Source organism: Leptinotarsa decemlineata, unplaced genomic scaffold, assembly GCF_025532065.1.
Source record: "Leptinotarsa decemlineata unplaced genomic scaffold, Ldec_3_MD MMD2_tig00078422_RagTag_RagTag, whole genome shotgun sequence".
In the NCBI taxonomy this organism is placed as follows: Eukaryota; Metazoa; Arthropoda; class Insecta; order Coleoptera; family Chrysomelidae; genus Leptinotarsa; species Leptinotarsa decemlineata.
This window is the reverse complement of record NW_027412747.1, coordinates 6064343-6077266: the sequence shown is the minus strand read 5'-3', so window position 1 is coordinate 6077266 and position 12924 is coordinate 6064343. Positions and strand designations below refer to the sequence as shown.

General features: G+C 34.7%; 1 protein-coding gene across 1 annotated transcript in view; it reads left to right on the top strand.

Moving 5' to 3' along the window:
- Positions 1 to 6647, top strand: part of LOC111505973 (probable 2-oxoadipate dehydrogenase complex component E1 homolog) — a 37930-nt gene extending 31283 nt beyond the window's left edge. Inside the window, exons 15-17 of the mRNA XM_023160891.2 lie at positions 3342 to 3530; positions 4326 to 4411; positions 4472 to 6647. Coding sequence (XP_023016659.2) covers positions 3342 to 3530; positions 4326 to 4411; positions 4472 to 4588 — 392 coding nt within the window. The 3' untranslated portion in view covers positions 4589 to 6647. The remainder of the gene's footprint in view (positions 1 to 3341; positions 3531 to 4325; positions 4412 to 4471) is intronic.
- The last annotated feature ends 6277 nt before the right edge of the window (positions 6648 to 12924 follow it).

Sequence of the window (12924 nt, the reverse complement as noted above, 5' to 3'; positions counted from 1 at the left end):
TTCACATTTTAGTTGATAAGCGATTCTCAAGTGACTTTGGTGGTAACTTCAGAAATGTTATGGTAGTAAAAGTCAAAAATATAGTGAAGTAGCTGATTATAATCAAGCCTTATGTAATTGAATATGATAAATCGTTATGGGGCAATAAATGATTACACATGTCTCGTCAACACCTGACGAGATAAAAACACATTTTTCCTCTTCCTGGAAGCCGTTTGACTTGTCCGTATCTTCCAAGTCTCCGAAAAACAAATGTAGCCCTAAGGGCTTATCACTCTTTACACATCACATTTTTTTTATAACTCCCATCTGTAACAAAAATCTGTACAGGACTCTCGCTGGACGTAAATCATATCATTCCGGACATAATTTGGGTTGCCATGAATTGTTCAGTGCTTCAAATTAACAGAGCAGCCTATGAGTAGCCCTGTAATTATTGTGAATCGATTTCTGCTTTGTTGAAGTAGTTTTCCGGTTCTTTTATTTCCTGTGTGTGTTCCCGGGTGTTTTTGAGGTACTCTTTAGGTATTTATGGATCCTTTTCTCAATCTGGCTCCGTACAAAAGATTTTCGTATCTACACAGCTAGTTCAGTGCCTAAATATGGAGTTGAGGATCCGTGTCTGCCACACTCATCCGCTTTTTTGTTCTTCATGATACCTGGGTATTCTGGCAATCTATTTATGTCAGCCAGATTCCTCAGTTCCTCACAGCATTTCCAGACCAGTTTCGATGTCACCTTTGGGTTCGTTAGTGTCCCTAGTGCAGCCTGGCTACCTATGACAATATTCGGGCATTTTTTTGAAGCCTCGAATTAAGGTTTCTTGCACAGGGCAAGATTGCATATACTTCAGTTACCAAGCTGAAATTAAGATTTCTCTCCGCATAATATATTTCTGCTTCCGTCCCATGTTCAGTTTTCGATCCATCTGTGTATCAAATGTTTCTGCCGATCATGTTCTCGGAACGTCAGGACATTATCCACTCTTCGTGATCTAGAACTTTAACCGTTTAGTTTGTGTCGAACATGTAGTTCGATGTCATGTGGTCGAAGAACGTGTAGACGGTCGTTCCTTCACATGATCCGATATTTCTGTTTCGCCCAATTCAGTGTGGGTGGGTAGGTTTTCCATCTGAATTGGACCACTCTTACTTTCCTAATTATTACAAAATGTGAAGGAGGAAGATTCGAGAGTGTCTCAAATGTAGCTCTTGGGGTGGTTTACTCTGGATCCGTTATTCTCAAATACGCAGATTTTTGCACCCTGCCTAATTTGTTACTAGTGGGCGTTTATTTCATGTTTTGACCAGTAGACAGTTTATGCATATGTAATCAACAGTTTAACCATCATGGCGTATAGTCAATACATCATGTTTGATTCCAGCCTCTTTGTCTTTCCGAAGATGCATCTGGCCAGCATCAGTGCTCCCTCCGCTTTCATTTTCACTCTTTCTAGATTTTGTTTCAGGTCAACATGATGTCTAGTATAATTCTCAGGCATTTGAACTTATTCGATAGCTGTATCTCTTCACCTCGTAGTTTGAGAGGTCCTAGGCCCTTAGTCTTGATCCTGTTGGTGAATGCTTTTGTATTGGCCATTGACTAGAATGATTGAATCATCTGCATAGTCCAGATCTCTGTATTCATTATTGTCAAGGAGACGTAGTTACTAGTCCACCACAACGTTCCATAACAGTTGGGAAAATTTCCCCGCTCCGAGGACAGCCACTTGCAACCCGTGCCACTACTATTTCTCCCACAACGGTCGTGTATGCCAATCTTCCTCTAAGCATATAGTCAATTCTCCTGCAGCTTATGCCGTCGCTCTCACTTCTTCTGACGCCTGGATTATTGATTCTATAGGGACGTATTATCAAATCTTTGCCCATAACAAATGATAGTTGCTAAATTGCTCTCAAAACGTTGATTGATTTTTTCCAAAATACAAGATTATTTTCATATACCTACTGGAATAAAATAGTATTAGCTCAGAAGTTGACTTCTGACTTACTGTAATGTCTGTGAGAACTCAATGAATACATTTTTGGAAAACTAGCTGCTTCAGAAAATTCAAAATCACGCATAAATATATAGGGCTTTGTAAAATTTCAATTACCTGAACAGGAATTAGATCTCAAACGAATTGAGCTGCAAAATGCATCAACTGAAAAATTTTCTTGAGAAACAGTATGTCACATTTAAAGCTGTCAATCTGAAACCAGCGAAATCTGATTACTCTTCATTTAATATCATTTTCAAAATCCTAATTATAGATAATCATAACAAGATGGTGTCAACATCTCATCAACATTTCTAATCAATAGAGTTTGCAGTATTGGTCAATCCTTCTCCCATGCATTAATTAATACTTTCATCTAACTATGATCAACTAAGCGTAATTACCGGACTCCGATTTCATTAAACCAGGACTGATAGATATTGAAATTTTGTATTCATCCTTTGAGTTTCGGTTCATTCGGTTAACCCTTTAAATTATTACAATTTCAAAATTTTCCACGTTTCTTCAAATTGTATATCATTTCTGGTTTTATTGGGCTATTATCAGTGTTTCCCAATGTATAAATATTATCAACGTCTGATTCTGTGAGCTGTATATTCAATAGTTCATTGATTTTGTTACACATAAATGTCGCATACACTTCTTGGGGATTCTTGTCGAGGCCAAAAATTATTGAATTATTTCTTTCGTATTGTCTTTCCAGTACTTCTACTTTGTTTTTAAGTCCAACACTTTTTCCCCATTGTCTTACTTTTGCTGTTGGGAGATTCAATTTTGAATAGCCCAATGTTTCGCTAGCTTTAATACAATGTTATAATTCTTCATTTCTGTTTTTATTATTTTATAGTGATTTCTGATCCATCCGAACTCATGATAGTTTGCTTTATATTTCGGCGTGTGTGCCCACCTTTATTTCAATTAGGTTTCTTTGATTTTATTTTTATCTGGTTTATTTAGTAGTGACTGTCGGTTTTTATTCGCAGATATATTGTGTTGTGGCTGATGTACTGGATATACTTTCAAATGTATGTTGTGGAAAACATTGCTTTTTTATAATTTCTGTACTATATCCTAGTGCTTTCACTTCACCCTTCAAATATTTGCTATCATGCATTGTCTTGTAAACAATTCTTCAATAGAAGTACTTCAGTATACTTTGTTTTTGCATAGTTCGTTCGTATCATTGATGTATTTTATTCCACCTTAGCCTATGATGTCCATCATAAGAAACTGAACATCAAAACATTCATTTCATTCCGTATTATCTGCAAATATTGCTGAAAAGTATTATTTGATATTCCTTTGGATGATTCTTTTCTAGGTGATACATTGGTTGTTCCATCCAGGGTGAAAAAAGTACTGTTAACTTCCGGAAAACACTACTACTCCCTCAAAGAAAAGAGAGAATCCATGGGAGTCAAAGATACAGCCATCATCAGAGTGGAATCATTTTGTCCATTTCCAACATTGGAATTGAGGCACGAAATATCAAAATTTCCAAATGCAAAAGGTAATTATTTATTATGAATTTAATCATGAAATTTAGATAATTCACCTCAGTAACAATTTCAAAATGTCCATATCCTGTCATAGTCATTTTTGTGCAATGGGACGGTAACAGATTGGGTTGACGTGGGTGGTTTGCTCCACTCACTCAATCGACCGATGTGTGAACCGGTGGTTCGAACTGCAAGGCCGAACGATTGATTTTCACTTCGTACAACCCGTGTTAGGAATCGCACGTTGGAAGGTGAGACCTCGTTAGTCATTAACTCGCACAAGTTTCGACTTTGGACAGTATCGTCCAACCCGTGTTAGGAATCACACTTTAAAACGTGAGACCTCATTAGTCCTTAGCTCGCACAAGTTTCGACTTTTGACAGTTGTTATTTGTAGGGGTACGACAGCTGGTTAACGAAAAAACAATTTTTTTCAATTAACATTTAGATACATTTATAATCTTTTTTACTCGCGTTTAAGACAACTTCATTGCATCTTCTTTATGTTATGTTATTATTTTATGTTATTATTTGATATTCATAAGGTGTCAGCTGCAAATGAGTCACTGTATTGTCTATTTGTTGAGTAGCATTCAAGTATCATTGAGATCAATAATAAAATGTTGAATCCTTCGTGAGACTCTCCAATCATTTGTAAATTCTATTGAGGTTCATGATTTATTCAGTTTTCAAACGGAAATATTCACCGGCAGACACAGTTTTGAAATCGCAGAAAAGCTACTCCACTTTTGAAATAATATTAACTCCACTTGAAGGTTTGCTCATGATAAATAATTTGTTTTCAGTTTTAGTATGGTGCCAAGAGGAACCACAAAATATGGGCTCTTGGAGCTTCATGCGACCACGATTTGAAAATCTTGTAGGAAAAAAGGTATGCTAGTAGTTCTTGATTATCTTAATATTTTGCTTCAAGTTACATTTTGCTTTTCAGTTGATTTATTGCGGAAGAGGACCATCAGCAGCTCCAGCGGTTGGAGTGAAAATGTATCACGAAAAACAAGTCTCAGATATTATTAACAAACCGTTTTTATTAGAGAATGAACGATAAATATATATATAAAGGATCATATTAACGAAATATACAGGAGATTGGATTAACGAAGTCTCTCAATAGAAAACTCAAAAATGAAAGCTCTGCTTTGCCAAGCGTTTGCTTCTCACTATGAAGCCTCTTCAGGGATTCTAATTCATTGAGTGTTTTTCATTTCAATAAAAATTCTATAGTGAATCTTATACTTACAGTAAAATTTAGTATGAAACAATAAATTGATCAGATAAAACAGTAAAATGGAGCAAAATCAAGAGTATACATTTTTTTTGTTTGGCAAAAGTCGTACGTTAAATATCCTTTTCCAATAAAATCATGATGATTTGATTTGATAATCATGGAACATCAGAATAAGAATTTCATTGTTGAATCATCTGAAAATGGAACTTTTAACGGGTGATAATCCATTGTATAGCCAAATATGCGCCAAACTAACTGACTATTATAAAAAAATCAGTATAGCTGATGCACCTGATAATCTGATTATAATACTGATGATCTTCAAACATGACTCAACCTCTGACGGAAGCACAAAACTCTTACGAAGGTTCGAAATAAATGAACACTTTAATCTAGCAAACCACCATCATAATCTTCAAGCAGTCATTGTTCACTGTAGTTCTGGCGTTGAATCTGATGATTATTATGCATAGGCCTTTTCATCATAAGACGAGTGCAAGCGTAGCCGCCATATTGAAATGGCGGTAATTCAAAACATTCGTACTGTTTTAATCAACAATGGCTGGGCAAGAAATATCATCTCTACAAACGAATAAATTATTGGAAAAAACCATTGATGGTGCTTCACTTGTTTATGATTCAGTTGAGGCTCATGAATGTGAACAATTAAAAAAGTGAGCTGATTGAGAGGTTAGGTATCAGCATTTGTTAACTATCTAAAAACATATAAAAAAATGGTATCTACAGTTTTATTCTTATTAATAATGTCAATTTATTTGATGTAATTGAAAATATATTTCAGTTGACAGGAGTATTATTTTTGGAAGTAATAAATATATTAAGCCATTAATATTTTGAGGCTGTACATATGACATTATTAATTAGACAAATATGTAAATACTGAATTGAATATGTTTAGAGATTTTTATTAGAAGGAAATATTTCATACAACATTATATATATGAAATTTTTGAAATTTACAGAGTCAAAAATGCAATGAGGAATAATGTACGTATGTTGAAATTCCTGAAGGCTTAAAAGATTAGGGTTTTGTTCAGTTGGACCACTTACTCCAATGAAATGTAGTGAGCAAATATAAGTATCCTTGGTAACATCATCAATAGATTTAAAGCCTCGGTCAATCCTGCCACATTTTTTCACCAATAATTCACATTTCGCACATTTTGCACATTCTTTATTATGTAATTTGCTTAATGATTTGATTATTTTTTTGCGATATCCAAGACAATGCTTTGAAAAATTTATAAATTACTACCAATGATGGTACAATGATTTGTATCGTGTATCACTTTTACATACTCCATTACATTACAACACCGTTTTGTTGTTTCTCTTCGTACAGATAACATAATTATAATGGAGTATAAACATTTTTTTCTGATTATTTTCACTCACTACTTTATTTTTTTCACTTTTTCTACAATTGATAAACTCAGTTGCGGACTCTTCAACATGACTGTTTCCAAAAAAAAGTACGAAAAAGATGACTGATACTAACGCATGCGCACAAAAAATGTTTGTGATGAAAAGACCTATTCGTCAAAGACGAAACGAACTGGTTTAAATTTGACGATAGTCGTGTCACTGAGTGTCCTGGCGATGTCTTGTGTAGGGTGTCTCCTCTGGAGACACCCTACACTTTGTTTTATGGAAGAGAGGGCATTGGCATATCAAGATCTTCAGATGGTGGGGTACTGCAGCTTTTTTCGGGTTTTCCTGCAGCTGAAAAAGCAAATGCTTCGCTGTAATCAATGAAAACGCCCCGGAGCGCCAATTAATTTTTGTTGTTTCATAATTCCATAATTTGTATTACTTTCTTCTTTCAATAAATAACTAAGAATTTTATTAGTTCGAACATCCATTGTCTAATATGATTTGAATTGAAATTTCTGAAATAACAAACGAAAATGAAAATTAAAAAGAATTGCTGAAAATATCATTTATATTGAGCGAAAAAAAAATTAAAAAAGAAATTACAATGAAATAAAAATCGAGCAAAAATTTGTGGAATTACTAGGATGATGTGTATGAAACTGCTATTTCCAACTGAACGACGAATCTCGTATCTCGACCGAGTCTGGTTAAGATGCGTTGACGACACATTCATTATATGAAACCATGGGAATATAGAACTAGACACCTTTTTAAATCACATCGACAGCGTAAGACCTTCCATCATTTTCACAATAGAGAAAAAAGTCCAAAATTAATTGCCATTCTTAGAAGTATTGGTAAAGAAGACCGACATAAAGTGGGAAACATCTGAATACCAAAAACACACTCACACGGGACATTTTCTGAATCATGAATCCAACCACCATCAATCCACCAAAAAAGAAATCATCAAGACTCTAGTAGACCGTGCTTTCGGGCTCTGCAATACGAAGAAAGATCTCGAGATGGAACCAGGCATCATCTAAAAAGATCTTCACCAAAATGGTTACTCTAAAGTGATGGTAGACTTTGGCTAAAAGACATAAGAGCTTAGCAAGGAAGAGAAGCCTTCACAACCAGTGCTTGCACGTCCCTACATCAGAGGATTGTCGGGAAGGATAAGAAGAATTGGGTCCAAGTACAACATCAGAACCTGCTTCAGATCCGGAAACACCATCCGTAGCACCCTCATGAAAACAAGGCCACCAAACGGGGACTGCGATTCCAAAAATTGAATTTACCGGATATCCTACATCGATTAAACTATTATAAGAGGCCATTGAAAGTCCGCATTGTCGATCACAAGAAACAAACATAACATCAAATGGTCCCAAGCTGAGATCATCCACAGGGAGGAACACTGGTTTAGGAAAAAATTCAAAGAAGCTGCATACATGTTGTTCAACGACGCATTCAGCCAAGCCAGCGTAGAGATACGGAACACATGGAAACCCATAATGAAGCGGAAAACGGTCAACTCACTCCTAACGACAATCTCTCGTTGAACCAGTAAAGCGGAGAAAGGGAAGAGGGGATGGGCGAAAACAATCGAATGGTACATAAATAGTCATCTCTCGGAGTCATCCCCAGAAGACGATTGTGGTAAAGTGACTTGGCTTGAAATATTTCAATTTTTTATTTTTATTTCATTTTAATTGTTCAATTTTCAATGTTTTGCTTAATTTTCATTTTTTTTTTTTTTCAGCTATTCCTTTTACACAGATTTCGTGTCATATCAGACAATGGACGTCCAAACTAAAGATATTCACCATGAAACATTGTCAACCACCTCCAGAAAGAGAGTTACTGGGTGACAAGATTTTAAAGTACATGAGGTTTTTAGTGTAGGTGTAGCAAGTAACTGTGCATATTGCAGAGATTCTCAATGTTGATTTTTTCAATTATACAATTAGAAGAGATTTAATTTCATTAAATTCGTGTCTATGCAAGAAGATCTCATAATCCGTAAAAGATGCTGAGTCAGTCGAATTGTGATAAAATTGCCTATTTCCGACTACTATTGAAATATATTAAAAAATTCAGTAGATGTATATTTGTAGTATGGTAATGCTCATATAATACCGTAGTATTGATTCCGAGAGTTTCGGTATTTCAAAATCAAATATATGAAAATTGTTTTATTACGGTCCTGATGATCACACAAATGGAAGCAATTCTCATTTTCCAATTACTTCATTGAGTACATTCAATGTGTTGTTATCATGAATATCTAATTTTTCTGGTGAGGTTTCCACACGTCGTATAGGTTCCAGGAGTTTAAAACACATCTTTTATATCCAGTCCCCATTTTGGCTGTCGAAGTCATTAAAAGGAAGTCAATCAATAATTAAAAATACGTTGTAATTGACCTCAAACTGTAAATGCATGTATTTTCTATCAAGTCAAAGGTGATTTGAAGCTTCTTAAAGAAGTTGGATATTCCAGAAAAAAATTGAACTTCCGACAAATTCTCCTTTTCCAAGATACTGAAGAAATGAACTTATGTAACGGCTTTTGCTGACATCTTTTATTCTGGAGAAGTTTTCGAATAACAATTGAAATCTCTCAGAACGATTCAAATTCATTTGCAGAACGAAAACAGCCATTTTTTCATAAATACTGATTGGTATTTTTTCATAGTATTCAAAGGTTCGAAATATATCCCAAAAATAAAGCATTTGTGGTCAACCCGAACAGCGCTATTTCGACCTACCATCGGTCTAGTAGGTCTAGTCAGTCGGGGTCGAATGGAACCTAAAGTACCAAACGTTTCGTCTGCAACTACTGCAGACATTGTCAGTGGTATGTGAGTTCACTGTGAGGACGAACGATCAGCAATGTTCAGTAACAGACATTCTTCTATTGTCCAATCTATATATAGTTGCGTTTTGAGTCAAAAGTTATTCACTGTTTCTGCTCGACATATTTTGACCGAGCAGAGAGTGTGAATAACTCTTTTTAAGACAGACAGATCTGAAAATAGATTATGATCAAAACACACACAATATCACATGATTCACAGATGTATCATACAATTTATTTACAATTTACACGAAATGACAAACATGGACTCAATGATGAATACCGTTGATGATTTTAGATTCTTATAGATTTGTAGCATTAATTTTTTTAAATCGGTGAAATTTCATGCGTTTACATACATAACCAAAAATGATATTTTATGTCAGTGTGATCACAATTTACAGCTGCCTCTCAATTCACATCATCATGTTGTAGTATACGCAACAGTATACAGTCACAGGAACAGAGTGATATTAACGGTATTCAGCGGTCTTTTAGAAAATCGCCCTACGTAAATGATATCGAGTAAGCCATTTTGGTCGACAGATCTGCATGAAACTTATATACGAGTGAGTCGCTACGCTAGTGTATAGGCATCTTCACTGTTGGGTCTTTCATTGATTTTGAATAATGAAGGTTGGAGTTTTCTGTCGACTGCATAGATGTAAAAGTAAAAAGAGTGTCCATGCTTATTCATACCTATATAAAGGTAGTTGTGTCCTATAATGGTTTAGCCCAGCATCTGGGCAGGTGAAGAGAGCGTCTGGTGCTGAATGTTGTTCTTGGGTTCTGGTTTCAACCACTAAAACATACAAAAAATCTGAATGTGTGTGCGAGAAAAGTGAGCTTCTCCTAATTTCATTCTACAGTTGGATTTCAATCTGTCCTAATGTTATACTTGTACGCAGTACTTGGAGAAATTTTGAATGTTTTTCGGATAATTTACCAAAACTAAACATGCCAGCAAAAGTCAATACCTAGAGGTTTATTTCCTCAGTATCTTCTCTGCCGAAACTTTTATTTTTTGTTTCAGGAATGTGCACCTTCTCTTAGGAATTTCATATGAACTATGAATCAGAGGAATACATTAATTTACAGGTCACGGTAAATATCAGCTTGTTTTTTTTCCCAAATTATAAGGCGTATTTTTTATAACCGATTTTATTAAAGACCGTGAGAACCTACATAATAGCTGAACATAGAATTTTAAGTGTTTCTTAAACTTCTGAAATCTACAACGTGAAAAAACTTCACTGGAAATATTAGAGGGTTATGCTACCAACACATTTCAGATACTCAGTTTTTGCGGATAAGTTGAAGTACATTAAGATGGTAAGGATTAGCAGAGTCATAATGAAAAATAATTGATTTGTATGATGAACATCAAATTACCAAAATTCTCAGAAATATTGATAACACTTTAATTTCAATGTATAATATGAAATATCGTAACGAAAATTTATTTGAAATTTCGAAATTGAGGGTGCCATATGACTAACGACACCCTGTAAAAATTGAAAGATCATAGTTTTTCTATGGATCTTTAGAAATTTCCTCCTTCCATAATCTGTAAAGTAGAACTTTATACAGGTATAGAAAGGGAACTTCAAATTCTAATAAGAAAATGCGCTATTTCTCAGTAATCGTATTTTTACAATTTTCCCTGTCAAAGAAAGACCTGAGAATTGCATAGATACCCAACTAACGTTTCGGAGATCAAAATCTGCCTCCACCCTCGGAACTGAAAAAATCAATAACAATTTGAAGTTCTTCTTTGGATCAATTCATTTTGAAACTCTAGACAGCTGTCAAATAGGTTTTACATGGAAGGTGAGAATTCCCAGAACGTCGATTTTGGCTTTCTACTTCTCCATTTTTTTTACAAAAATATGGAAACTTCCGAAGAAAGTAAGAAAGCAATTTATTTCTTTATTCTTTCGTTTTCTATATAAAGATAAAGATATAGGAAGCCAAACTTTATTTCCCAGAAATTAACCACTCCTAAAAATATATTCGATCACACTCCCTTCCAATGGGAGTTTGATCGGATTTTGAATATCACTGGAAATAAAGAAGATACATAAAAAAACATAAATTTTAAAAGTTCCTGTTTTTCGTTAGGTCGGTAGCCAGGCGGTTCGACGTGAGTGCTTTTTTCACTCTCAATCCACCGATGTGTGAGTGGGTGGTCCAACCAGTGTAAGGAATCACACATAAGACCTCGTTAGTCCTTAACTCGTACAAGTTTCGACTTCTGAGGGTTGTCGTTCGTAGGGGTGCCACAGCTGGTTAACGGAAAAACATATTTTGAACATATAATTTTTCCCGTATATTTTCGTAACCATTAGACTAGGGTGGATATTTAGGTGTCAACTCGAAGTGTTCTCTATCTCTCACCGTTTACAAGCGATAGTGAACAAGTTAAATAAGTGCGATAGGTAATTATGAATTGTAATTGAAGTGTAGTTTGTAATTTGTGTTATTCATTTCAAATAGGCATACCAGTTATTGATATTTAACAGTTATATACTTGCCATTGATATCATTGGTAGGATGTAATAATATAATACCACAAATCTGGTGAGGTAAAAAATTCTTCAACTTATTTCTGAATCTCACTCTCTATATTTCCAAACATGTTCTACAAAAGCGATATCTTCAGTTGACAGGGTGAAACACTTTAAAACACTTGAGTAGTTGTAAACGAAGTAAGTTTTTGCTTTCTTAGATGAGAAGCACTTACTTCAAAGAAGTATTTTCACTACAATGAAGGATCCAAAGTTTTTTTTCTATTTATAGATGCAATCAAAGGATTTAGTAATAGTGATTTGGAAAAAATCCTGCGGTATAATCCTAGTGACAGTTCATTGAATTCAAAATATCATATCATATATCAAAATATTAAAAAAAATTGCTCAATCGTCCGATATGACACTAACGCGCCATTTACGGTATAAAGAAAAAACTACGTAGCAAACGAATTGTGATTCGCAAGGAGCCCACAAAAGACAGATCTAAGTTGATGAAATTGGCTCTTCATCTCCTGAAGATGCCAATTTGGTTGATGAAACCTGTCGAGAACAGTATTGTTGTTGTATTGTTTGGAAACAGTGCTTGATTTGAATTAATTTTACGCCACAGGTTCCAGGTTCACCTTTGAGTATGAGTATTTTATGTTGTGGACCACCAATGGTAACATCTTCACAAAGATTGGAGACACCGTCGCTGAAATTATAAATGAAGACATCATGAAAATCAATACAACATTTTTGGTTGAGAAGTACACAGACAATTTCAGTAGCAGCAAAAGCTGATCAACTGATTGTATTTCTCCATTTTTTTCTAGAGGGAGAGAGGGATTTTCATCATTTTTTTCATCAACTGAATCAATAAACTCTCTCTACATACTTTTTCCTCTGTTTTTATAGGCATCGCTAACCACAATCATCATATATATCAATCATCATATATATATATATATATATATATATATATATATATATATATATATATATATATATATATATATATATATATCCACCTGCGAAATAAGACACCTAAAAAGTTATAGGTGAGGCGATTGAGGATGCACACTTATCCGAGCATCAGTTGATATTTTAACATTATCGTCTTAAAGACCATAGAATGGTTTCAGCTTTGAATTGAACGAATGAAGAAAGTTTCAATTTCAATAGAATTCCATTTTTCTACATCTATGAAAAAGAAGAGTTTGATAATGCACTGCATATAGTTGTGGGATAGTATGGAGAAACTTTTTGATGTTTATGCTCGTGTCAAGACACACAGAATCATGAAACCTCTCTCACCTTGGTTAACGAGAACTATTTATATCAACGATGAAAGTCAGGAATATGCCACTCAGAAGGTTCAAAATAACT